Source organism: Balaenoptera ricei, chromosome 1 (genome assembly GCF_028023285.1).
Source record: "Balaenoptera ricei isolate mBalRic1 chromosome 1, mBalRic1.hap2, whole genome shotgun sequence".
Taxonomy (NCBI): Eukaryota; Metazoa; Chordata; class Mammalia; order Artiodactyla; family Balaenopteridae; genus Balaenoptera; species Balaenoptera ricei.
The window spans coordinates 99,139,573-99,164,883 of NC_082639.1; the positions used below are offsets into that span (position 1 = coordinate 99,139,573).

Consider the following 25,311-nt stretch of genomic DNA (forward strand, 5'->3'; position numbering starts at 1 on the left):
GGCCACTGGGAGCACTTTCACTTTGGCTCTTGCGTTCGTTTTCATTTTCAGCATGGATAGATATAACCCATATAAATAAAAGCTCTTTGGGGTCCTTGATAAGTTTTAAGAGTGTAAAGGGATACTGAGACCCCGGAAGTTTCAGAAACTCTGCTCTACCGGACCCCCACCTGACCCCAACACCAGGTGTGGGCGTGGTTCTTCTGCAGGAAGAGGCTGCAGACAGGGCAGAAGCAAAGCAGGCCACACTCCCCGCACCCATGGGGACATCCACTTCTCAGTGCCACCCACTCCCTCCTAAGGTTTTCGAAGCTCACGCTGCCATGCCTTTCTAGGAAACGCCACTGCGGGGCGCACGTCCCACAGAGTGAGTCACCCACCAGAGAGTCAGGAAGGGGCAGGCATCTTGGCTCAGGCTCAGAGTTTTCCTACGCGGAGTCCGCGCCTTGGCCTGGCCTGATGGGTCTCCTCCCCACGCCAGGCTCTGTAGGCTCGCCCTCCTGGGGCACAACGGGCGTGTAGGTGTGGCGCCAGTGGAAAAGAGCGCTCCTGCGGCAGTGGCGGGGTGCGCAAGGAGGAGGTGGCGGGATCTCCAAACTTCAAAAGCGCACCCCCTATGCCCTCTACCTGCCCAATCCCCGCCGAAAGCAGCCGGACAGCTCCCCACCCTCCCCTCGCTGGCCGGGCTGGCTGAGCTGGGCCTTTCTTCTGCAAGCGCACAACGATAGACAGAGATAAACGGCTGCAGCTGGAGACCAGACTAATTGATACAATAAGTTCTACAATTGCCTCGAAAATAAGGTAATGATCTGGCAGAGGGAATGCTTTGATCTTATCAGCCAAGAAAGACCTCTCCAACTTGAAGGCCTCTAACTTGAAGTGTGAAATTCAGGGACTGCCTGCTTGCTCTCCCCTCCTCCCCCATATCCCTGCTCCCTGCCTGACACTAAGGCTTTTCCGGAAGGGATGGAAAGACCCTTCTCTGAAAATGACTGGAGAAGAAAATATGCATGGAGAAGGGGTTGCTTCTGGGCTGTTCGGGAACAGGGGGATGGCTGGAATGATTTCTCCAGCCCTAGAGAAGCTGTAGAAAAGCGGACGGGGGGTGGGGGAAGGGGGAGGAACAGACTGGGATTATGAAAACCCTGATTTGGTTCAAGCGTGATGAGGTTTCTTATACAGTGAGGGCTTGATTTGGGCTTTTGGGGCAGGAGGGGGTAACAGAGGGAGGAGAACCTTGGTCCTGCCTTCTCCAAGAATCTGCACGCGCGCACACACACACACACACACACCCTCTTGCTCTGCTTGCTCTGTGGGTGTCCCTGCCTGGCAGAGGCCCCAGCACAAAGAGGATTAGAGAGATGAGCTAATCTGGTTTGTATCCCAGACATGGCCCCAGAAAGGGACCTTGTCTACCCTGATGTTTAAGAGGGTAAAGGAGTGAGGGGGTCCTCCTTTTGGGGCCTGCTGGCTGACAGTATCCAAGACTCCTTCCCATTGAGGTCTGAAGGAGGCTGGAGTCCTAACTTCAGGGTGGAATTTAGAGAGCAGAGAAGCAGAACCCTCAGAAGACAGGATGGACTATGCTACAAGAAAAAAGAGATAAAGACAGAAAGAGGCCCTGACCGAGGGAAGTAGATATCCACCTTACTTGTTTCACCAGCAAGGAAATTGAGGCCAGGAGTGGGAAAGTGACTTATAGGGTCATGCAAATCATGTGTGGTTGAGCTGGGGAGAAAAAACTCTGAGTTCTTTCAGTCCAATGCACTTTGTACTGTGTTGGAGGGACTGCAGAAGGTGTGAGACAGAGGGCAAGAGAAAGAGAGAAACAGACACAAAGAGAAACAAAGATACACACCGAGAAAAATATAGAGAGGAACACACACACACACACACACACACACACACACACACACAGTCAGAAAAGACACGGAAAGAGAGATGAGGAGAGTGAAAGAAGAATGAGAGACAGTCATACAGATTCATAGAAAGATGGAGAGACAGAGATACACACCAAGAGACAAGGAGTGACAGAGATTGAAAGAGAGACAGAGGTTCCAACAGAGGAGGAAAGGCTGTCAGATACAGACACACAGAGAGGCAAATGAAGACAGAAAGACAAACACCAAGAGGAATAGACACAGAATGACAGAAATATGAGCCAGAGACAGACCCAGAGAGATGGAGACACGGAAGAGAGAGAGGCAGAGTGAACCAAGGAAGGCAGAGTGGGAGGGAGGCAGATAGTGGGCTCTGCAGATTGTTCCACTGGAAGCAAATCTCACTTCCAGATTGTTCTGGGGCCCAAAACAGGTGGTGGGGAGAGAAAGAGAGTTCAGTGTGTAGCCTATCTGACATAGGCAGATTGTTGGGGGGGCTGGGGGCAACGTGGGACCGCCCTCCCCTGGGGTTAGGCTGGTCAGTGACCACCCAGGATCCCAGCAGCACACCCACTGGCCTCACACAGAACCTGGGCCACCCGCCCAGGATGGCTGTCAGCCCGCCCACCGCCTGGCTCCAGTCTGATTACAGCCAAAGTGCTAAAAGGCTCCAGACCCCCAGGCCCCGCCTCTACGGTCCCGCCTCCCCAGGCCTCCTCTTCCCCCTTCTCCCTTAGCTCTCTCTTTTCCTTTCTCCAGGCCCCATAGGGGAAAAGTCTACTCCCCTGTTTGGCCACTGGCTGGGAAGAAGAGGGTCTCTGTCTCTAGCCCCGCCCCACCAAGCCCCCTTCCCTGGTTTGGGGCTGGGTGCTCCTTCCTCCAAAGCCCTCTTGGCCTGGCCTCTTTGAGACACGTTCCATGCCTCGCCTGGGAGCTCATAAATACCAAGGAGAGGCCGGGTCAGGCTGTGTACAAAGCATAGATCCCCACCCCACACGACTTAAAAGCCCCTGGGTTCTTCCCAATCTCCCTACTCTTCCCCAGACACCTGCCTGGGGTGGCTGGAGAGGAAGAAACAGGAGCGGGGGGGCACTAGGGGCCTGGGTGAACCTGGCCCCATTTCAAATGAGACTTTTCTAGGTTTGCAAAGAAATCTCAGGAAAGGCGTCTCAGGGCCCCTTGTGCAAGCAGCAGGCTCAGGAATTCCTTGACTGCTATCCAAACCTCCCCCCAGCCCCTTCTCGGCCTTTCTCTCTGCTCGTTACCATCCACACCACCTCCCACCCACCGGGAAAGAGAGAAGGTCATCGCCAAAGGGGCCTAGGGAAGGGGGGCCTATAAGGGGGGGTAGACCCGGGTGGAGTAAGAGCTGTTTACTCACACCCAAGCTCCCCTTAGCTCATCTCCACTCCCATCCAAGGGCCAGTAAAAATTCAAAATCATTCAGCCACACACAGCTGAGAATAGAGTGAAAAAAGATGAATCTTAGCTCTGAGTGGCCCCATGAGGGAGCAGAGCATGAGGTGAGGTACAGGGGTGAGGGAGACCCTTTTCTTTGGGGCACCCACTTTTGAGAGGGCAGGAGGCTGTGGTGCACCTTGAGGGAGGAGGAAGGTGTGCCTCTGACGGCTGGGTGGAAGTTGTCCTGCTGGCGGCCCCAGGGAGTCTAGAGGCCTGGGTGAAGGGGAGTTGTGCAGCAAACAGCAAAGCCTATCATCCCAGCCCTCAGATGGCTTTATTGTATTTGCATGAAAATGCCTTGGGGGTAAGACTCTTTCACTCCTTCTGTGTCATTTAGGATGCCCTGGCCAGCGCTGGGCGCACAGCAGGACCGGGGTAAGTGACCTGACTCCAGGCAGGGCCCTTCAGACCAGAACTTGACTCCCAAGTCAGTGACTCCTCCCCCAGCTCCCATTTCGGGTGGAGTAGGGGTGGGGGATGGGAGGGAGAAGCAGGTCAGGCACTAAGCCTGAGCCTCTGGCCTTGACCCTCTGCCTGGAAGCCCCACAACAGGCCCTTGCGTGAGGAGCCGAGCTCTCCAGTAGAGTCTAGGACCCTGAGACTGGAAGTTTATTTTGAGATTTGAAGTCCAAAGTGGCAGATCCCAGAAAACCTCTTCTCTGGCTCCGTATTTGTTCTCTAGTTAAGTGGTTGAGTGCAGCTCTTGCAGTCAGCTGGCTCCTGCAGCCTGGGCTTCCTCCTGTGCAGCTGGGGGCTCAGAGGGGAGGGGAAGAAGAAGGAGCAAAGCGCCATACTGGGTTGTCCACTCTAGGACAGAGGTAGCCTGTAAGCATTGGGGAAAAGTCTTGTTCCCTCACCCACTTCCCTCCCTCCTGGATCTGCTGATGTTTCTGGGGGCCCCCTTAGCTCAGCAACATGCTTTAATAGTTGAGCATCTATGTTATGCCAAGACACCGTCCCACTTGACTATGAAGACAGCTGAAGCCAAACAAGGGGCCTCATAAGTGAGTTTGGGGCCCATGTGGGCGAGTCCACCCAAGGTTAGGGCTGATGTGATCATCTCTAGCTCCCCACCCTGCAACCTCAGGCCCAGATGTAGGAATAAACACAGGGCCAGAGTCACACCCAGGCCTGCGCACACAGGGGAGTCTGAGAGAGGCTGCCAGAGCTTGCAGAGCTTATAGACTGCTGCCCAGCATCAGGGTGGGGCTGGGCTGGGAGGAGGTGACAGAATGGTCCCAGGAAAGGGGCTTGGCCAGGAATGAGCCTGGGCCCATTCCTCTTTCACCTGACCCTCTCAGGGAAGCTCAGTATAGAGTCTGCTTCTTTTAAGCAAACGGAAGGGCCAACTGGAGCCTCCCAGACTGAGAGAGAGAAGGGGAGGGGAAGGGGAAGGTTGGCAGGGAGGATATGGCCAGCATGTGGACCCTGCCTGGTCTCTGTATTCGCCCCTCACTCACTCCCATCCAACTCCAAGCCAGCCCCCATTTTCTACCTCCCACCCAAGGGTGGGCACCTTCTCTCCTGCATGACCTAGACTACCGCTGTCACCTGTCTGGACTCCTCTCCTCCTCCCTAGCTCCCTCTGCACACCAGCCCACTCCCAACTGAGGGCCTCTGTGCTGGCTGTTCCCTCTGGCTTGGCATCCTCTTCACCAAGAATCTACCTGGCTTGTTCTCTCACTTCCTTCAAGTCTTCGCCTGAATGTCCTTAATGGGGCCTACCCTGATCATTCCAGTTACAACTCCATTGTTTCCCACTGTACTTATCACTTTCTAAGATGCTATATGTTTTACTTATGATGTTTACTGTTTATTGTCTATCTCCTCCCAATATAAGTTAAACTCCACACAGGCAGAAATTGTTCGTTTTGCTCTGTTCACTAATGTGCCTAGCACAGTCTGGAACATGGTAGGGAATAAATATTTGTTGAATGAATGAATTCACTTCGCCCCCTGCTACAGAAAGTGAGATAAAGGGGTGGGAGATGTGGAGAGGGGATAAAGGCCTCTCTCAGCCCTTCTCCCTCACATCTGCCTCGGGGACGTCTGCAGCGAGCTGCGCCCTGTCGCTCACACTCCGGAGTCTCTAACAGCGACCCCCACCCCCAAGAACTGACAATGTCTGGGGTTGAAGGGGCTGGGCAGTTTCCAGGGCGTTGTTTACACCAGGGCTTTATAGTATAGATAAATCATGGGGAGAGGCACGAAAGACACCTGGGAATGAGAGGCTAGGCAAGAGAAACTGAGTCTGGAGAAGCGGTTGGGGCCGGACGCCAGGCGGACTCTGGAAGTTGGAAGATCCAGGGTTTTTTAAAAAGAATTTTTAGGTCTCAGTAAGGGCCACCCTGCCTCCAGAAGCTCTACCTGCCGGCCTGGGAAGTGCGGACGGAAGAGGGGAGTCAATTTCTACAACCAGAACCTCCCCACCCCTTCCCAATTTACCACGCCTCCAGGCGGTTGGGGTGCTGGCGGAGGGAGGGAAGGGAGCAGTGGGAAAGAGGAAGGGTGGAAAGGCGAAGGAGAGAAATGGCTCCGGGGCTTCCACTCTCTCAGCAGGACCCCCACCCTGGCCTCTGGTTCGGGAAAGCTGCCCAGCTGTTTCTGATTCTTTCGTACTCGCAGCCCCGCCCGAAGGGGTGGGGGACCGAAGCATCGGGAAAGCTGGGAGAGAGTAGGCTCTACCGAGCCCGGGCGGCCAAGGGCGGGGAGTCCGCGTCGGGTCCTCAGGTGTGCCGCTCCGCTTTGGCCATCGATTCCCGGTCCACAGGCCGGAGGGAAGCGTCGGGTCCGGGCAGGCGGGCGAGAGCTATGTCTAAACATTGTGTGCGGGGGCCTGGGGGTGGGGGGTGGGAATGCGGTGGGCAGCGGGTCGGAGGAACCAGGGGCAGCGAGCCGTAGATGAGAGAAGCCCCTACCTGAAGTCTGCTGCCCGTGGCGCCCCCCGTTGGCAGCGTTGGAAAGGGAGTTAAGATTCTCCCGCAACTCCCCGTGGCAGAGATTCTACCCATTTCACAGAAGCGCAAGAACGGAGAGAGAACCCGAGGAAATGACTGAGTCCTCTGTGGCTCACTTCAGTGTCACTGTAGGTTAGATGACAGGGGAAAGTGTCTGCAGCCCCCCTCACTCGGCCCTCCAGGCCATCACCCACGGAGGTTGGGGTTGCCGAATGAAGGGCGCTAGGACCCGGTGGCGCGGCGTGGGCAGGGACTGGGCGCTCCGGGCGGCGAAGGGCGCCGCTGCGCCCCGTCGCGTCCCGCCCGAGCAGGTGGGGGCGCGGCGCAGTGCTAGGGGCGCCGAGGGGCGGAGGCGGCCGCCACACCTAGGGCGCTGCGGGGCGCCCAGGGCTGGCGCGGGCGGAGCCGTCCTGAGGGCCGCGCGTGTCCCCGGCCTCGGCCCCGCCCCGCGCCGTCCAATGAGAGCCCGCGGCCGGAGGAGCTGTCGGCACACTCTGTCCGCAGCCCCACTCCGCGCCGCCGACCCCCTGCCGCTGCATCTCAGCCCAGGCAGCGTGCCCCAGGTCCCGAGCTCGGCGCGGCGTCGTAGGCTTCCGGATACCGCTCCCTGCGCCCCTCTCCGGGACCTGGCGCCCCGGCTTCTGGACTCTAGGTGCCCTTAGGTCCCCAGCCGCCGGCGAGACTTATGGCCCCCCAGGGGGGTGAAGTGGGAGCAGCCTGAGTACCCTCAGCCGGTGCCCCGTCCACGCCCCTCCGGGCCGCGTGGCGGGAGGCTTCGGGGAGCTATGCTGAGGCCGGGTGGTGCGGAGGAAGCCGCGCAGCTCCCCTTTCGGCGCGTCCGCGCCCCTGTCTCCGCGCCCGCGCCTAGACCCACGGGCCCCGACGGCTCTCGGGCTTCGGCCCGCCTAAGTCTTGCTTGCCTTCTGCTGCTGCTGCTGCTGCTGACGCTGCCGGCCCGTGTAGACACGTCCTGGTGGTGAGTGTGGCTCTCAGAGTTGGGAGGGTGAGGTGCTGGGTTAGAGAGGCCGGACGCGCCCAAAGGGAATATACAGCTCCCAGCACCCGCTGCTCAGGAGACCAGGTTGTCGCTTTGACGGAGTCTGAGGCGATCCGTGCAGGGCTGTCACTGAAGTCGCGGAGGGGCGCAGGGGGGGCGGGGAGTGGATAAGGGGGCGCCGCTCCTTCCCCGTCCGGTGATGAGGGCGCTGGGTATTTGGAAAAAGGACGCCCGGTAATCGAGGCTTCCCAGACCCCCTCTATTTCAGCTCAATCCTCTTAGGGCAAAAGCTACCTTACGAGTTTCTCTCAGGATGGATTCAAGGATCCAATCGCCCATATGGGGCCGCGGTGGCCGTCCAAGAGGGCCTCCTGATCCCCTAAGGTTGGCCCCCCACCCGAGGGAGTGGAGAAAGGGGCAGCTGGCAAGGGCGGACGAGCCTCTCGTTAGTCTACCCTCACCCCATAATGCAGTAAGGCTTTGGTGAGGCAGGAGCACCCAGCGCAAGGTTTAGAAATGGAATTGAGGCAAAAACTACCCCCATTAACTCCCACAACTAAAACAAACAAAACACTTGGGTTTGCATACTTTAGACATTCAGTCTCTGTTTTGAGGATCTCACTTCGAACCTTGATATCTCCCTCCCTTCTTCCTTCTTTTCCTTCCCCAGATGGTCCCATCTCCCATATTTTTCCCCTCCAAGAACTAGCGGCTTCTAGAGTCCCAAAGCATTAAGAGATCCTCTCCTCAGATTTCCTGCAGGCCGTAAGAGTCCGGACACTTCACAAGACGGCAGATGAGGCAAAAGGAATTAAAAATCCACTGGATATCTATTCTTTTCTGATTCCCTTCCCCACGAAAGCTCTGGATGGCACTCATCGTTTTCTCCCAGAAGAAAAGAGCTGCTCTCTCTCCTCCCCCACCTTCTGGGGGCTGAGTAGGGGGAGAGTGGGACTGAGAAATGACTCAGTCCCCTTGTCTTTCCTCTTCACCCCCCAATTAAACTGGCCGCTTGGACTGGGCTATTGCCCCTCTCTACCCATGCAGTGCCCCCGTTCCTTTCCTTACTTTGCCCCTCCCCCCAATCCTCCCCTCCTCCACAAAGTGTGGTCTCTTTTCCCCTTGCACCCTGTGGCTTCTCTCCTCCGGATTTGGAATCTTGGCTGGAAGGGTGAGGGGTAGCTGGCTGAGGGGCCAGCGAGCTTGGGCTGCAGATTCCTATCATTTCAAGATGCAACTTTCTCCATCCCCATCACCCTCCCCACACACCCCCCGTTTTTCCTGTTTCAGGAAAATCTCTCCTTTGGATCTTTTTTCTCTCTGCAGTGTTGGGGAAGGCAAGGAGGGGGGTTCTGGATGGGGGAGCAGGGAGGCCCATATCTTACATCTGGCTTGAAACATTCCTTTAGAAAGGGAAAAGGAAGATGGGGACGAGGAGAAAAGCCTTTCAAACTTCAGAGTGAGATTAAAGCCACCCTTTACCTTCATGGTCTCAGTCTGGCTGGGGACTTGTGTCTTCAGAGGCCCTGTAGAGAAAGGATGAAGTGACCACTGTGCATCTTTATCCATTCCAGATGACAATTTGCTTTTAGTGACTCTTGATTGCTTCTTACCAATTTGGGAGGCAGTCTTGGTCCACATGGTGTTTAGGTGAGGAAGTGTCACTCTGGTAATTTCAGCATCCTGGTAGTGGTTCCTAAAAACCCAATTGGGGTTCTTCCTAGTCCCCATTTTGTCCCCTTGGCTACTCCTTCTCCCTTTTCCTTTCTCCCTCTACTACTCTCCCCCATGTGGTTCATATTAAAGATTTTGGAAAAACTCCTGGGTGGAAGAGCTAGCTAGGGAGGGAGGCGGGCGGGTGATACAGAGGGATTCAGCAGTCCCTGTGAAATGGAGGAAGGCAGCAACAGGGCCAGGATGGGCAGTGAGTGCACAGGTCATTTCAGTCTCCTTGCCTCACAGGGGTCATAGCTGCAGGCCCCAGATGCCTGCCTCAGTGGTCAGTCACTTCTGGGATGAAGTAGAAAGGTGCTTTCCAAAAGCAGGTCAGGCCCCAAGGTGATTATCTCTCTTTCTCTTAGGAAAAAACCCCAGCAAGATTGATATTCTGTACAACCCCCTGAAGAGATGCCTGTTGACTCTGTTTGTGTCCATGTTCCACTCAGGAGCAGAATGTCATCACTATCACCAGCTAACAGTCTGATCTTCCTCGCAGCGCTTCCCCTTACTCTCCAACCACTCCCTTCCTCTCCCGACCTTTAACTGAAGGAGGAAACGGTCTCTTCTTAATCTATGAAAAACAGAACAAGAAATAGGGGTCTCCTGGCATGTGCCTCCCTGTACTATTTTGTATTCTGCAGGGGCTGGGATGTAGGGAATCACAAGAGCAGGACTGTGTTCAGGACTGTGGATTTACAGAAGGAGGAACAAAGTGATATCATGACATTAACATCACTGGTTTTTTTGTTTTTTGGCCATGCCCGGAGCTTATGGGATCTTAGTTCCCAGACCTGGAGCGACCTGGACCGCCGGGGAATTCCCCGACATTAACATTATTGTTATCAACCACAGCTGCCATTTAATGAGCCCTTCCTAAGCTCCAGACACTATGGCTAAGCACCTATAAGCATCATCTTTTTCAATCCCCAAAATAATCCAGTGAGGCAGATAATATTATTATCCCCATTTCACACATGAAGAAAGTAAAGGATAGGAAGGGCATAGTACGAAATTCAAGTTCACACCAATTTTGGAGCCAGATTGGTCTACTCCTGGTTAATAAGCATTGTGTGCCTCTCTTACGCTTGGAATTGAAAATGAGCTTGGACTTTGGCGTCAGATGTCCTTGGTTCACCCCAGTTCTCCTCTGACTAGCCCTGATGGACAGAGCTGGGTATTGTTAATCTTAGTGACCTCAGTTTCTTCACCTGTAAAATGGAGATCTCTCTCTCTCTCTCTCTCTCATAGGATTTTTGTGAAGAAAAATGTTTTGTGAACTGTAAAGTATCATATAAATGATATTGTATTAAGATATTTAGGGAGAATAATAGTTTTATCCTTGTGTTCAAAGTCCTATATGGGCTGAGCTAAACCATGTACATGCACTAAGGACTGTAAAAGAAAGGGGGTAAATAAAAAAGAGGACCCCTAGCCTCATTAAAAAGACACAAACCTAAAACATCTGCAATGTCCACAAGGAATAAAGCTATAATTGAAATGAAGCTTATGGCTAGCTAGGAGGAGAGGGGAGTTGGGGATAAATCAGAGCGGTCAGGTTTTGTTTTTCTCACCAAATAGTTATTAAGTACCTGCTTTGTGCCAGACATTGTTCTAGGTACTGGGGATACTGAAGTGAACAAAACAGACAAAACTCCCTGCCTTCATAGAGCAGCGTGTTCTAATCACCTGAGGAGGCTGGTATAATGCCAGTTCAGTAGGGCTGGAATGGGGCCTGAGGCTCTGCATTTCTAACAGATTCCCAGGAGATGCTGATACTGCTATTCTGGGGACCACACTCTGAGTAGCAAGGAGCTAGAACAGGGCATGAGTCACTTTGTCAAAGGAAGGGGTATGAATTGGTCAAAAGCAGGTAAAGAGAGCATTCTGGAGCAGGAAGCTGGGAAGGAAGTAAAAACCTCTGGAAGGGAAACAGAGCTACAGAGTCAGGGGCATCTCACCCTTCTACCAGCCCATCAGCTGGGAGATGCCTTAAATATCTTTGTGCCCCTAACAGATGAGCTCAGTGCTTGGCACATGGTAGGCATTTTGTAGGCACGTGCTGAATTGAGAGGGGGATGGGCTGGGCCTCTGGCTGCCTTGCTGGAGGCCCCCACACTGACTGCAAGGTGCTGACCACTGGTCAGGAGGCAAGTGCCCTGCTCTGCAGAATCTTGAAGCAGCTACTTAGTGGGATAAGGGTGGTAGTAAAGAAAATTATCTTCCCGTCTTACTGAACAGATGTTCCCACGCTCAGTGAGGATGTAACAAGAAGGACCGATGTGGGCTGCAGCAGAATGGAGTTAAGTCAGACCACAGGAAGGACTTTTTACCAGGGTTTGGCCTGCCCCACTCCACACTGTCTCATGAGGGCTGGATTACTGGTCTCCCATTCCCATCCAACCCCCGTCTTCCCAAGCCCCAGTAAAAAAAACAACAACAACAACAAACACCCATTGCGTAGAGCAGTACTCCGGGGTGAACTGAGGAAGCAGAATGGTGGTGAGACAGGGACGGGCTCCAACTCCAACGGTCTTGATTCTCCAAACAAAGCACCGCAGCAGTGGGTGTAACTCCCGGCTGTGCGTCAGGCAGCCCTTTCCGGCCTGGCCCAGCCCAGGGTGTTTATTTTGTTTGTTCCTGGAAGCTGTTGCCCTGATGGACAGTGCTGGGGACGCTGATTCCATGGGATTTGTTAGTGGTGGACCAGCCCTCTCACCCCTCCCCGGGACAGATGGGCCCCATCAGCCCTGCTGAATTCCAGAAGAGGCAAACATCAGCCCTCCTTGTGTTTGAGTTGGTATCACCAGTGGTGATCCAGTCTGTGGGTGAGGGCCGGGTTTGCGAATGCAGGGGGCGGCGGGGGGAGTGTTGTAGAGAACATAGAGCCCAGGGCAGTCCAGCTTTTCCCGTCTCCCCACTGGCTGCCCTCCCTTCTCCTCACCCACTTCTAGGCCCACTTTGGGGCCCTTCCCAAACCACAGGCTCATTCACAGCCCAAACCAAATCTTTTCTGTCTGTAGCAGCAACTGCCCTCCATGGTCCCCACCTGTTCAGAAAAGGGGAGAGAAGGCGTCCCTTTGATGTGTTAGGACAGGAGAATAGAGAATTCCCAGCAAATCAAGGCATGTATGTGCTGGGTGCTGGAGAGATGGAAAGGGAGTGAGAAGTGGGTGTATGGGTCAGATCTCATTTGGTGGCCTTGTGGGGAGAAAAGGTGATGATGAACTCCTGTCCTCTCTCTGAAATGTTCTTCCTGAGGCTTGTGGTGGAGTCCAGGGCTAAAAAGTGTTTGAATGAAGAAAAACTACTTCCTTGAGAGAATTGAGAATGACTCTAGCAACTCACCTATCTTTTATTAGCTCACCCAATTGATCTTCTTATAATTGTTCACATTGGGCAGATTGGGGACTGGAATATGGGGAGTGTCACCCTGTTGCTTAATATTGGTCTCTGGTTTCCCACTGCAAACAGCCCTCGGCCCACGCAGATTCATCCAGGACATTATGCCCTGTAAGTTGGGAAGGATGATTTTTGAAAGACTCATTAGTTAAGAAAGGTCATGGGACCTTGAAACAAAGGGTGTGGGGAGGAGAGTTGGGGTGGGGGGGGGGGGTCTTCCTCCCCAGACCTCGGGATTGGGAATGAGGACTCTTAGCTACACGGGTCTGACTAGAGCTGTAAACGTCACTCAAAATTGCCCACTGTATCTCTTCCCACTGACTCCTCCCTGTCTCCGTCCTTCTCCCATACCATGTCTTTATGGACCAGCAACGCAGGACGTGCCTCTGACACGTGGGTGTAACAATGTTGTATCAGACTCTAGTTTTATTAAGTTTATTTTTCCATGAGGCTCTTAATGTTTATTAAATAAACAGGCAATGGGGTTTGTGTGACATGCCCACAGCTTCTGTGTATGTGACACATGCCTAGCCTGTGTTCTGGGAGTGTGTGTCATTTTTGCCTTTGGCTGGGGAACTGGTAATGGTGGGAGACCACTCAATTACTCTCTCTGCAACTGCTTAATTATTTCTCCAGAGCTTGTGAGGATCGGTTCTCCCCATCGGCCTTGGGGAATATCGGCCTTGGTTGGAGGAAGGGGAAGGAACCTCTCAAGGTTTGAATGCCAAACCTTTCCCCTCCTTATTCCCCTCCTAATGCAGAATAAAGCCAGGATGCTCTGACAGGGCCATCTCCACCTTGCAGGTACATCGGGGCGCTGGGGGCCCGAGTGATCTGTGACAATATCCCTGGTCTGGTGAGCCGGCAGCGTCAGCTGTGCCAGCGTTACCCAGACATCATGCGCTCGGTGGGCGAGGGTGCCCGAGAATGGATCCGAGAGTGTCAGCACCAGTTCCGCCACCATCGCTGGAACTGCACCACCCTGGACCGGGACCACACTGTCTTTGGCCGTGTCATGCTCAGAAGTAGGGGCCTCTTCCACCCTGCCCCAGCTCCTTCTCTTTCTATGCTTGGGGTGGTGAGTGGGTAGGATAGGCACGAGCCCCTCTCTCCCCTCCTGCACACTACTTCATAATCAGAGTAAGAACTGTGGGCAGAGCCCAGGATACAGTTGGAAACAGACCCTCAGTACCTTAGATATGTAGGCAGTGGCCCCTTTAAATCCCAGTGTTCTGGGATGATGCGTCAAAGGAACAGCATTCCCTGGTACCTCCATCCTTCTTCCTCCCTTTTCCTTCCCCTCCCCAACCCCCAGCCTGCGGACATCCATGCACTGTAAGGCTGAGGACTGGAAATGGCTGCTCTGTTCTTACCGACACCATCACTACCCTCACCCCAACACTCCCAACACTGTAATAATGGGAGCAAGGGGAAAACAGAAAGGTGATATGTAAATATTTGGAGAGTCAGCGGCTTGGACCTGGCTCAGCAAAAGAGCTAAGCAGAGCTAAACAGTAAGCTAGCAGAAAGGGAATGAGATGAGAATGTGGAGGTGTCAGAGGGACAAGAGTGATGATTCATCAATCCCCAAGAGCAGGGAAGGAAGAAAGCAGGCTGGGGAAAGTAGCATATCTCTTCAAATAGGATGACCCCTGGGCTGGGGTCTCCATTGTAGGGGAACTGTCCAGCAGAGTGGGCCTGAAAAGGCCTGGAATGTGGACTAAGGCTGGCTTTGCTAAGCCAGGGTTGGCACTCAGTGGGAGGGAATGATTCACTGTGAAACTTTTCAATGGATGGACCCAGGGAGTTTGGAAGGAAACAGGAGTACAGGTCAGCCCAAGAGGTCAGACATACAAAGAAGTGGGTAGAGAGTTGTGAGGGCTGAGGGGAAGAGGTCAGATTCACTGGGGAATGCTCTTGGAAGGGAAGGGTACCTTGAATAAAGGAGGTACAGGGGTTGCCCTGGGAAAGAAAAGGAGAAGAGGTTTCAGAGTTGAAGGTTGTGTGGGCTAAAGAAGGGGACAGACAAGGGCCTCTTTCCTGCAACACACTTCTACCTTTCTCTCTCTAGGTAGCCGGGAGGCAGCATTTGTATATGCCATCTCATCAGCAGGGGTGGTCCATGCTATCACTCGTGCCTGTAGCCAGGGTGAACTGAGTGTGTGCAGCTGTGACCCCTACACCCGTGGCCGACATCATGACCAACGTGGGGACTTTGACTGGGGTGGCTGCAGTGACAACATCCACTATGGTGTTCGTTTTGCCAAAGCCTTCGTGGATGCCAAGGAGAAGAGGCTTAAGGATGCACGGGCTCTCATGAACTTACATAACAATCGCTGTGGTCGCACGGTCAGTACTCATGTCTGTGCATGTACATTCATATTGGCTGGGAGTGGCCAGTATGTATGATGATGGAGTAAATGTGAAGGTGGAAGCACTGAAGGCTTCTAGATTACTTCCAAAAGCCCCAACCCCTGGAACAGGAGCAGTAAATGCAAGGGACCTTAGGAATGCCTAGGTTCAACCTGGAGCATAAAGAGTCTTCACATAGGTGGAAATTAGGGAAAGGTGGAGAAAAGAAGGGAAATAACTTTTTAAGAAAGAAAAGAATCACCTCCTAAAGTCTGAGGAGGATAAAAGCTTGTTCTAGTCAGTGCACTGGTCTTTGAGCACTTCCTATAGGCCTAGTACTGTGCTGGAAAATGACATGTAACAAAAGCAGAAGGCATGGTACCTTGAACTCTAAAACACATGAAAAATAGAGGATGTGCCATAATAATGAACAGAATCCTGGGGCTTTAAAGTTCAAGTGGGCTATCATGAAAAGGAAAGCACTGTTGGTCTAGGAAGGTTTCCTGGAAAAAGAGGTTCTTGAATTTGATCGGGAAGAATGGGTGGAATCTGACTGGGGAGAGGACAACCGATGGCTCCACTAGCCAAACAGGGCCAGGGCCAGCAGACCTCAGGGCACTCATGCTTTTAGTCCTAGGGATGACCATAAAGTACCCTGACTGGCTGCCTTTCCCTTGCCTGCCTCCCCACCTCCCAGGCTGTGCGGCGGTTTCTGAAGCTGGAGTGTAAGTGCCATGGCGTGAGTGGCTCCTGTACTCTGCGCACCTGCTGGCGTGCACTCTCAGACTTCCGCCGCACAGGTGATTACCTGCGGCGGCGCTATGATGGGGCTGTGCAGGTAACGGCCACCCAGGATGGCGCGAACTTCACGGCAGCCCGCCAAGGCTATCGCCGTGCTACCCGGACTGACCTTGTCTACTTCGACAACTCCCCAGACTACTGCGTCTTGGACAAGGCTGCAGGTGAGTAAGGAAAGTAGGTAGAGACATGGAGCCCTGGTTTTTAGTGCAGGCACCTCTAGTTAATCATGGTCTCAGGAGTTAGGGAAGGAGGTTGGAGGAGCCAGTCAGATGTGAAAACCTTGTAATAAGATTGTTGATTTATGCCTCAGTCTGCCAGGCCCAAAGCTGCCTAGAGAGGAGAGGACACCGAAATCCTTGAGGCCTGAGGTCATCTATCCTTTATATTCCCAGCATCTGGGATATAGTAGGTACTACTAAGTGAATGTTTAAGTGAATCACCCATTTCAGTACCAAACAATGTATGGGCTATACAGAAGCATAAGATACAGACTAAGTTTTGGCTCTTTACAATCTAGCTAAAGAAATGAGATATAACAGGTAGACAAATGCAACTGCAAAAGAGAGAAATTAAGAAAAGTTTACTTGAAAATGTGGAATTTAAGCTGTTTCTTAAAGTGTGGGGATCATCTGGATAGCTACAGAGAAGAACAGGTGGATATTCTCTACACATGAGTAGAGTGGTAGGTGGGAAAGCACATGATCTGTTCTAGGAACAGAGAGCAGATTAATCTGACTGAGTGAAGGTTTTGGGTAAGGGAGATTAAAGACAGAAAGGTAGTAGGAAATACACCACGAATGACCTTGAAAGGGCTTATCCAGTGTGCTGCCACTGAAAATTCTAAAATGGAGTTGGGGAAGCAAGGAGAGAGGAGATCCCTACCCAAGGCTAACCATCAGCAGAAAGCAGCAAATCATTCTTGAATGTGTTCCATATATTTGTGGTGGAATTCTTGGGAATGCTGGAAGGTGACGTGGTGTTCCCCTAAAAGAGTGGAAGCTAACCGTCTTGGCTCATATTTCAGGTTCAGATAGGTTAGACTAGGAACAACCTGCTATGCAACAGAACTGCTCTCCCCCTGGTTATTGTTATGGGCTCCCAGACTCTTCTCTGTAGTCTCAGCAGTCAGGACCTCGGTGAGGGGAAGCCAAAACCCTCAGCTGTCTTCCATACTATTTGTTTTCACCTATCACTGTCATTCCTGGAGAAGCAATTAGCTTGGAGCAAAACTGGGCACAGAAACAGGGTGGGGCTCTACCCAAGACACACAGAAAGTAGTTTGTGTACTTTGAAGGGTGCTAGGAGAAAAAAGGTTGAGAAAGCACTTCTGATTCTCCTGGTGATTTCCTGCCACTAAATTTGTTTTCTTCCCACGTGGTATAATTCAGAGGGCTACTCTCTAAATGCCTAGAAATAATTCCACAACATCCAGGGTGTAAGCCTATGCTGTCATCCTAAAATGCACCTTTGGGGAAGGATCTTTGGAGTTAGGAGGGAGGATGAGTCATATGTGTGTTGGTTGTTCTCAGAGGCATAAAATAGGTCTCATAAAACCCACAGGGGAGCCTGGAATTCAAAGGGTACAAGTCATCCCAGAAGGGAGTATGGAGCCAGGAATTCCCTCCAAGGCTGTACTGCCCCACTGAACTTTCTGTGATGATAGAAATGTTCTACATCTGTGCTCTCCAACACAGTAGCCACTTAGTTACATGTGATTATTCAGCACTTGAAATACAGCTAGTGTGACTGAGGAGCTAAGTATTAAAATTTATTTGATTTTCATTAACTTAATCTAAATGGCCACATTTGGCTAGTGGCTACTACCATTGGACTGCTTGGCTCCAGAGTGTAGAAGAGGCTTCTGGTGCACAAGAGAATGACGTTAAGACCTAGCCCTTGAAATTAGGCGGATAACATATATAGTAGACCTAGTCAGCCTACACTCTAGAGCAGTGGTCTCTTAACATTTTGGCTTGTATACTCCTATCATTAAAAAAAAAATCTGAACATGTGCCTCCAATATATGTATATTTACTTATGAATTATATCTATGTTTCACTGTACTAAAATGTACATTATAAAACATACATACAAAGTAGATATTTTAAATTGATGAGCTCAAAAACAAATATAGAAGCACTAGCATTTTCTATCCATATTCAGTGGAATGTGGAGACTACTGCTATAGAAATCAGTAAATTTATTCATACCCTTCTTGAACCCCCAGGCTAGTTATGTTCCCATCTCTGGGAAAGAGGTGAAGTAGATATGCTCTAGGATCCATCCCATCTAAAATTCTATGATTTTGTGATCTGTTGGCAGCATCTCTTTTGCAAAAATCAGTCAGAATGAGGTTGTGAGCATTCTCTGTGCAGGGGGAATAACACAATCCCTATCCTTCAAGGGTTCCTACCATAAGGGGTAAGGCAAGGGATATTCTTTAGGAATTCCTTAGGGAGAAGCCTCCTGCCAGTAATGCTTATCAGTTCGCCCCCTCAGTTGATCAGAGATTATAGATATAACTATCTACTGAGTTAGGTGCTATTATAAGAAAACTAAAGCCCAGAGAGATCAACTAACTTGCTAGATCACACAACTAAGAAGTGTAGAATTAGGTTTTAATCCTAGACAATTTGACATCAGGCACATGCATTTAATTTTTAATGGCCATGCTGTACTACTTTCTTGTATAGTACAACTTAATGAAATATAAACTAAGGACCGAAATACTAACAAATGGTAGCTGGATCAGAGTTGTAACAAGGCTTCTTAGAAAAGGTAAATTATAGGCTAAGTTTTTTATTTTAACTTTTTATTATAGAAACTTTCAAACATAAAGTAGAGAACCTTCACCCAGCTTTAACAATTATGACACTTTAAGGCTAACTTTTGAAGGGGGTACGGAGATGTGTACTGGCAGGGAGGGCACTGCAGGAAACGTCGATGGTCTTTGGGGAGCCTTGACAGTGGGAGGAAACAAGCCTGGTACAGAGGGCAGTGAGGAGATGATCATTTTGGCTAGTGGGTGTATTTTCAGGAAAAGGGATTCTTTATGGTTTCTTCATGAGGATGTGGGTAAGGGAACCCAGCGTGGCTGAAGTAAGAGGTAACTTGGTTCTCACTCTCTCTCTTCCCCAACCCAGGTTCCCTAGGCACTGCAGGCCGAGTCTGTAGCAAGACATCTAAAGGGACAGACGGTTGTGAAATCATGTGCTGCGGTCGAGGGTATGACACAACTCGAGTTACCCGTGTCACCCAGTGTGAGTGCAAATTCCACTGGTGCTGTGCTGTGCGGTGCAAGGAGTGCAGAAACACTGTGGATGTCCATACTTGCAAGGCCCCCAAGAAGGCAGAGTGGCTGGATCAGACCTGAACATACAAATACCTCACTCATCCCTCACTTCAAACCTCCTGACTCAAAAGCACAAGATCTTTGCATGCACACCTTCCTCCACCCTCAACCCTGGGCTGCTACAGCTTCTATTTAAGGACTTGGAAAGTACTCCAGAGGGACTCTGGTGTCCTAGCTGGTTCCTTAGCCCTGGGAAGGAGTTGACAGGGGATGTAAAAAACCGAGCGGCTCCCTGACTCCCCACTCTGGAGGTTAGAAGGCAGAGTGGAAGAGGTAGGAGTCTTCAGAGCGATATGAGTTGCACTAAAGCACATGGTCAAGGTTCATTTTTCCTTTCCCTTGCATTGGCTTCCTGACACATCTTGTGTGTGCAAGAGAAAGGGTACCTGGAGAGAACTTCTTTTTTTCCTACCTGGCTGAGGGTAGATGGGACAGAGATGAAACCACGTATCTCTTCCCTGGGTCAGTGTGAGCTAACTGCCTGGTACCCCAAAAGAAACTCTTAGGCTGAAACATTCTTCCATTATCAAGAGCCTGGGATTGCTAGATAAGAGTTAGCCATAGCAGACAAGTTCCATTCTCATGCTATTATGTTTATAAACTGCTGTGTTTTGTAGGAGAAAAGAATTATATAACTATACAAACATACATTCTCTTCTAATCTCTCCTTTTCAACCTGTATCAGCCAGCACTGCCTCTTTTGCTCACTTGCTGACTGTACACACTGAGTGGCATGCAGTGCCATGCCATGCCTAACAAACAAACAGATCATTAGAATACCGTAGAACACTCCTAAGAAAGAGTAATTTAGTAGGTCTGCCTAGGCCTTGGGATTTTTACTTTTTTAAACTTTCCACGCATCATCCTGGTGGGCAGCCAGGTTTGGGAAACACCAAGTAAAAGATATGTGACTCACGGAGCGTGGGAGAGGGTAACAAGCCTGATCTCAAAGGCCCACATGAGGCATTAGTGTATACTAGGCAGGTAGAGATCTCTGGCTTTGGCAATTTTTAGGAGAGGATTCTAGCCTTTAAAGCTGGGAGCAGGAACCCGTGGTTACAGAAGGATGGAGAGCTGGGTCTTGGGGCCAAAGTGGTGAACAGCTTAGAAAGCAACCTTTCCTCATTTATTCAACAAATCTTTATTTAGTGACTCTCCAAGTCCTGGTGATTATTATCCTTCAATCCACATCTGGCTTAAATTGGGGAGTTCCTTCTATGCTACTACCCACTGCCTAACTAAGCTTGTAGTGGTAGAGTCTCCAGAGATAGCAGGCTTAGTAAGCTAGAGGGCAGGACACAGAGTCCCCAAAATCATGATGTCCTATTTTTATGTGACTTAGACAGTGGTTATCTCTTGCCTGTTGATATTTTAAAGGAGCAGAGTGGTATAGAAATTTGCAGTTATGACAGACTGGGTTGAAATCTCAGCTGTGCCAGTTACTGTTTTTGATATTTTGAGAAAGATACCCAAATTCTCTGAGCCTCTATCTTCTCATCTCTAAAATGAGGGTACAGACTTATCTCAGATATTGAGTTTTAATTATGCCTCAAACTCCAGCCAATAGACCCTCTTACCAAAGCCTCTAACTGGTCTAGCCCATCCTGACTTCTCTCAGAATCTTCAGTTCAGGACTATAAGGTATTGACAGCAGGCTGTATATTAAGGAGCCTACACAAGGAGTTCTGAATATAGGCCACCTTCCTTTCCCGAGTTCCTCTCCAGCACCCCTTGGGGTCCTCACATGTTTGTGGAGCAGCTTTACTCCGCACAGGCAGCAAGAGGATGGGGGTGCCATAGCTCTGGGCCGTGGGGGCAGATTTATTTGGATGATAGGACTAATATTTGTGTAACCTGCTGAGACCTATGTGGGAGAGTGTAGGGTGGTTTTTCTTTTGGTGAGGGGGTTTGCTCCAGTTTCACATCCATTAACACAAAACATGAACTAGTCAGGGCCCTTGTGGTCTGCGGTGAGGGGATTCCTGTGGAGAAATAGGACTGAGTGAGTCAGGCCAGGGGAATGTCTTCCTTGCAGAGTGGAGTCAACTGGATAACTGATGAGCCAATGGTGGGATTAGGGAGGGGGGAAATGGGAGGGGAAAAGAAGAGTTTCTGACGTCTTGAGCTAGGATTAAGAGGAGGAAAGCTCTAAGGTAGTGGAAGGGTAAGGGGCTCATAGTCAGTCTGAACTCAAGAATAGAGTTGAATGAATTACAAAAGGGTGCTGTCTTGTATGCTGGGCCACGGGGAAGAGCTCTCAGGTCCCAGTTAGCTTCAGCTCTCACAAGGTTATCCAGGTTACCACATAAATGATAGCCTAGGCCTTCCATGGCAAATCAACCTGAGCTAAATCTACCTGTGTTCTATTATCTTATTCTTTTTTGGTTCTTACCCTGTGGAAGGAAGCGGGCCTCTTCTGGCATCTCATACTGCTCTGTGCTTTTCCCTGGGCTCCAAGTTCTAGTTCATAAAGACCAAGTTTTGCAATTTCCTATAAACGGTTAAGAGAACAGCAAGCTGTCCAGAGAGTGAGAGGTCTGAAAAGTGAGGTGGATAGTGAGAGAAAAGAGGTCCATGTAAGCCCTATTACAGAGGCTATGTGGCTCCAAAACAGAATAATGGCCAAGCAATTAATTTTTCCTCTTATTCCTTAGCTTGCCTCTGCATTCCGACTGGCTTTACACAACTGGCGTCCATTCTGCACTATACAAACAGAAACTAATTTATTTGGAACAAGCAGCAAAACGAGAACTTTATTTGGTGCAGTCAGGGCCCCATTTAGTTCTGCTGCTACTCACTCACTGCCTCTAATCTCCCCCTTGCCCATCTCTCCTCTGTTCAATAGAGGCCCGTTCCTCAGATCAGCAGTCTCTTAGCCTGCCACCTGTTTCACTCCTTCCTGTTGGTCTTCATTTCTTTTAGCTTTTAATATTTATGTATAATGCATTGCAGAAAATGCTATTTGGATACAAATTAAGTTAAAAGACATTATCCTTTAAGGATCTTAGAATCTTTTAGAGAAGGCACAAGACTTAAATACCTCAGCTTCACAGCCTATAGCCAATTTCTCTTATGTAAAAGTAAGAATGCCAGCCTTAACATAGTCCTGCAGATAAAAGCCAACTTGTATTATTGCTGGCCTTGAATAATAGCATGAATCCATACTCTTCCTTAGAGTGATGCTAGAAAAATGAAATCAGGGACTTCAGATTATTTAAAAGAATCAAACATTGCCTGGCCCTGAGGGTCTGTCTGCAAAGTCTTGTAGGTCTGAATCCTGACCACTCACTGCCTCAGTCTTCTTCCTCCCTGTTACAGAGAGTAATTTCTTCCCTTTCTCTCACCTCCCTTAGCAAGCACACCAACCACTAAGTCCTTCGCCAAATTCTCAGACCCACTCAGGACCTTGATTTCTCCATGGCTTAATATAAGAAAGATAACAAGGATTTTTTTTCCCTCAGCCTTTCTGAGGTTTCATTTAAATGCCCTCAGTGGTCACAGGGCAGAAACCCAAGGGAGGAAGGCAGGGAGAGTAGGGAGAGTATGTTTCTCATCCCTGGGAGGCCTAGCTCCTGCAGCCAAATTACAGCACCAGAGAACAATGTAATGCATTCCTGGGAAGGTCGGTGGGACCCTGGGCGCCTGGGCCTTGTGGAGAGAGGTGCCAGACACAGAGCTCTCCGTAAGCAATCCTGCAGAGCCGCCCCCTGGTTCAGAAATGAAATACGGGAGAGCTTCACATTACGCAGAGACCTGTAGCTCACACCTGGTTATTGATGGCCTTGGTGGAGGCCTCTGCCCCCACCCTCCACTTGGGAACTGCCTGCTACTATGGGGGTTGGGCATCTTTGAAGCAATGTTGGAAAACAAGAAAGAGATGTTTCCTTTTCACTCCGCCCTCCCTATCAGCCTGTGCACAACCGTGAGGATATATATACACAAATATCTCAGGCTGCATACGGGTTCTAGTCATCCTCCTTCTCCCCAACAAAAAAAAAAAGAAAAGAAAAAAGCAACTAGATTTCAATCAAACACTTCAAAACTCATACCAATAACAGGGGTTCAGCTATAACCAAGGAATATTATAAAATTATCAACATGCAGGCAGCTGTTGGTTTGGGGACTGGCACCCCTCTGGGAGGTGGCAGGGGAAGGATACAGAAAGGGCATGGAGAGAAGAGATCAACAGTGGACAATTCCCACCCAGGCAGAGTGGCTGAGACTGTAGAACTCCTCATGGCTGGTTCACGCTGGAGAGAGTGCAATTCGTGTCCTACATGCTATCAATGATAGGGCAGTCTCCTATGACTGCACGAGGTACGATTATCAGGCCTCCTGCTCATCACCTGTTGTTGTTTTTAACTCTTACTAGGTTAGAAAACAGGATAGCTTTAGGTTCCAGAGATGATCTCCACAAGAGAAAGGCACTAGAGGGGAGCAAGCAGTGGCTTTACAAGGGTAAATATGTCACAGTTGCTGCACTAGACTGAGCTTTCCCAGAAGCTGGTGATTGGCAGGTTTCAGGTAACGGCCAGTGGGGTGTCAGTACTATACCTGTCCCTGACCCCAAAGGTCAAAGTGATAAAAGAGAGGGTATAGGTACGTTTTTCCACTTCCCATTTATGGCTTAAATGATCTCTGAGCAACTTTGTGGTCCTTCCTCATTTACTTAAGATGTTTTAGTCATCCTGGATTTGAGAAAGCAAGGTAAGCATTCTCCCTTTTGTCCCCTAACTCTGAAGTGTTCTGGCTTAAAATTTGCCTTTGCTCACTTCCATTCTGCCTACGAGTCTATGGATAGAGCAGCTGGGCATGGGAGTTCTCTCTCTTTGGCCAAAAGAAGCCAAAATTGGGTGACTTTACTTCAACACCATCAACCCCAGTAAGCAGACTTGACCAAACAGAAAAGCTAAGCTGAGTGAATAAGAAAGATAGTTTAATCCACAGCTGTTCTATTTGACAACTTTCAAGGTGGGGCTTCCCCAAGAATAACTGTGATATTTATAAAAAGGTTTTTTCATGTATAAACACTTTAGCTTATATGTAATTGTCTCACCAACCCTGTGATAGGAATTGCGCTCATTGTACAGGTGCCGCTCAGAGAGGCTCTGTGATTTGTCCAAAGTCCTGTGGATGTTGAGTGGCTCAGCCAGAACTCAAACCAAGGGCTTCTGACTTCAAATCCTGTGTGCTCTCCTCAAAGACTGAGGGTGCCTAGGGCTGGAGGCACAAGAATCCCAGCACCTTTAGGACAGAAATTGATACAAAATATCCTAGGAGAGTATACATGAACAGAATTTACAAAAGGAACAGCTTAGGCCTTCCTTAACCTCATCAATGCACCCCCTTTTTGCCATTTCTGCCACTAATACCACCACCACCGAACGATCACTATACTACATTTAGTGGTCCATGTTTAATCAGCTCTGGTTCCTAATTCTTTCTATTCCTTTTCTCTTTTTCAGATTAACAGTTAAATTTTTGTTTTAGTTTTATCTAGTCCTTTTAAAGGGATGCTAAATGTGTAGACAGAGCAGAAGTAGTCATGAGAAGCCATGAGAGGAAGTTATTAAAGCTTTGGGCTTTTAAAGTATGTATTAGAATTTCCTTTGAGAGTTCAATCTTTTTAAAAATGCTGTCAACTCCTGGGCTAGGAAAGTAAGAACAGGGAATGAGAGTGCTTAAAAAAAAACTGTCCTATCCCAGGCCAGATGCCTACTCACAGCCTAGTAAAAGTCCTGGGACCTCTAGCCAAGACAAGCTATTTATCTACACCAAGGCAAGGAGTATCTACCCTGCAGAGAAACCCGTGCAAGATGAGGCAGACAGCAGATTTTCACTTGATCAAAAACTTTTGCTGCTCTCAACCCCTCCTCCCACCCTCATTCAAAATCTGGACTTCTGTTTAGGTCCGAGACAGTGAGACAAAGCAGCTCCAAGAGATGATGTGTGTAAGGGGAACCCTTCCCTGTTCAACCCTGGAATGCATTCCATTAGAGACGGCATAAGCCCTCACATATCCTACCTATCCCACTCCTGAACCCCAACTGTGAAGGCAGAAAGGAAAACTGCAGGAACACCATGTTCATCAATCATAGATCTGGGATGCTACAGCTCCCTGACCTGAGCCCCCATTTGAGCTAGGGGAAGAACACCTCATGAAAACAGTCTACCTATAGTTAGGATTTCTCCCAGAACAAACCTTACTTTTTGGTCCATCGATCTTGGCTCTCACTGTTCTCCTTGCTTCCCACCCCCACTGCCTCCGCATGTGGGCTCAGAAGTCATCATCTAAAGAATTCCACTGCTCACCTCCTGCATAGCAGCACAGCCCCATGAGGCCGCACACCAGATGGAGGGGATAAAAGTACGAGGTCATGGCTTCTAGCAAGA

The 25,311-nt window shown here is 50.1% G+C and overlaps 2 protein-coding genes across 5 annotated transcripts in view; one reads left to right on the forward strand and one right to left on the reverse strand.

The window, feature by feature from the left end:
- Nucleotides 1-25,311, reverse strand: part of ST7L (suppression of tumorigenicity 7 like) — a 144,262-nt gene that overhangs the window by 43,810 nt on the left and 75,141 nt on the right. The window contains exon 13 of one of the 3 annotated variants that reach the window (XR_009504193.1): nucleotides 23,882-24,162. The exons of 1 other annotated variant lie outside the window; for it this stretch is intronic. Coding sequence is in view for 1 of the 2 variants with exons in the window: in XM_059927858.1 (XP_059783841.1) it covers nucleotides 24,133-24,162 (30 nt within the window). In the remaining variant the exon portion in view is untranslated. Of the gene's footprint in view, nucleotides 1-23,881; nucleotides 24,163-25,311 lie in introns of those variants that run through there. One more of the 3 variants, XM_059927858.1, reaches the window with a different exon arrangement.
- On the forward strand, nucleotides 705-19,628 carry WNT2B (Wnt family member 2B). Of its 2 annotated transcripts, none has more exons than XM_059927907.1 (5): nucleotides 705-801; nucleotides 13,218-13,438; nucleotides 14,485-14,762; nucleotides 15,463-15,727; nucleotides 18,710-19,628. In XM_059927907.1, the coding sequence occupies exons 2-5, from the start codon at nucleotides 13,312-13,314 to the stop codon at nucleotides 18,937-18,939; spliced, it is 900 nt and encodes a 299-aa protein (XP_059783890.1). In that variant the 5' UTR covers nucleotides 705-801; nucleotides 13,218-13,311; the 3' UTR covers nucleotides 18,940-19,628. The 2 variants fall into 2 exon arrangements, with proteins under 2 accessions (XP_059783890.1, XP_059783880.1); XM_059927897.1 differs by lacking the exon at nucleotides 705-801 and adding an exon at nucleotides 6,907-7,274.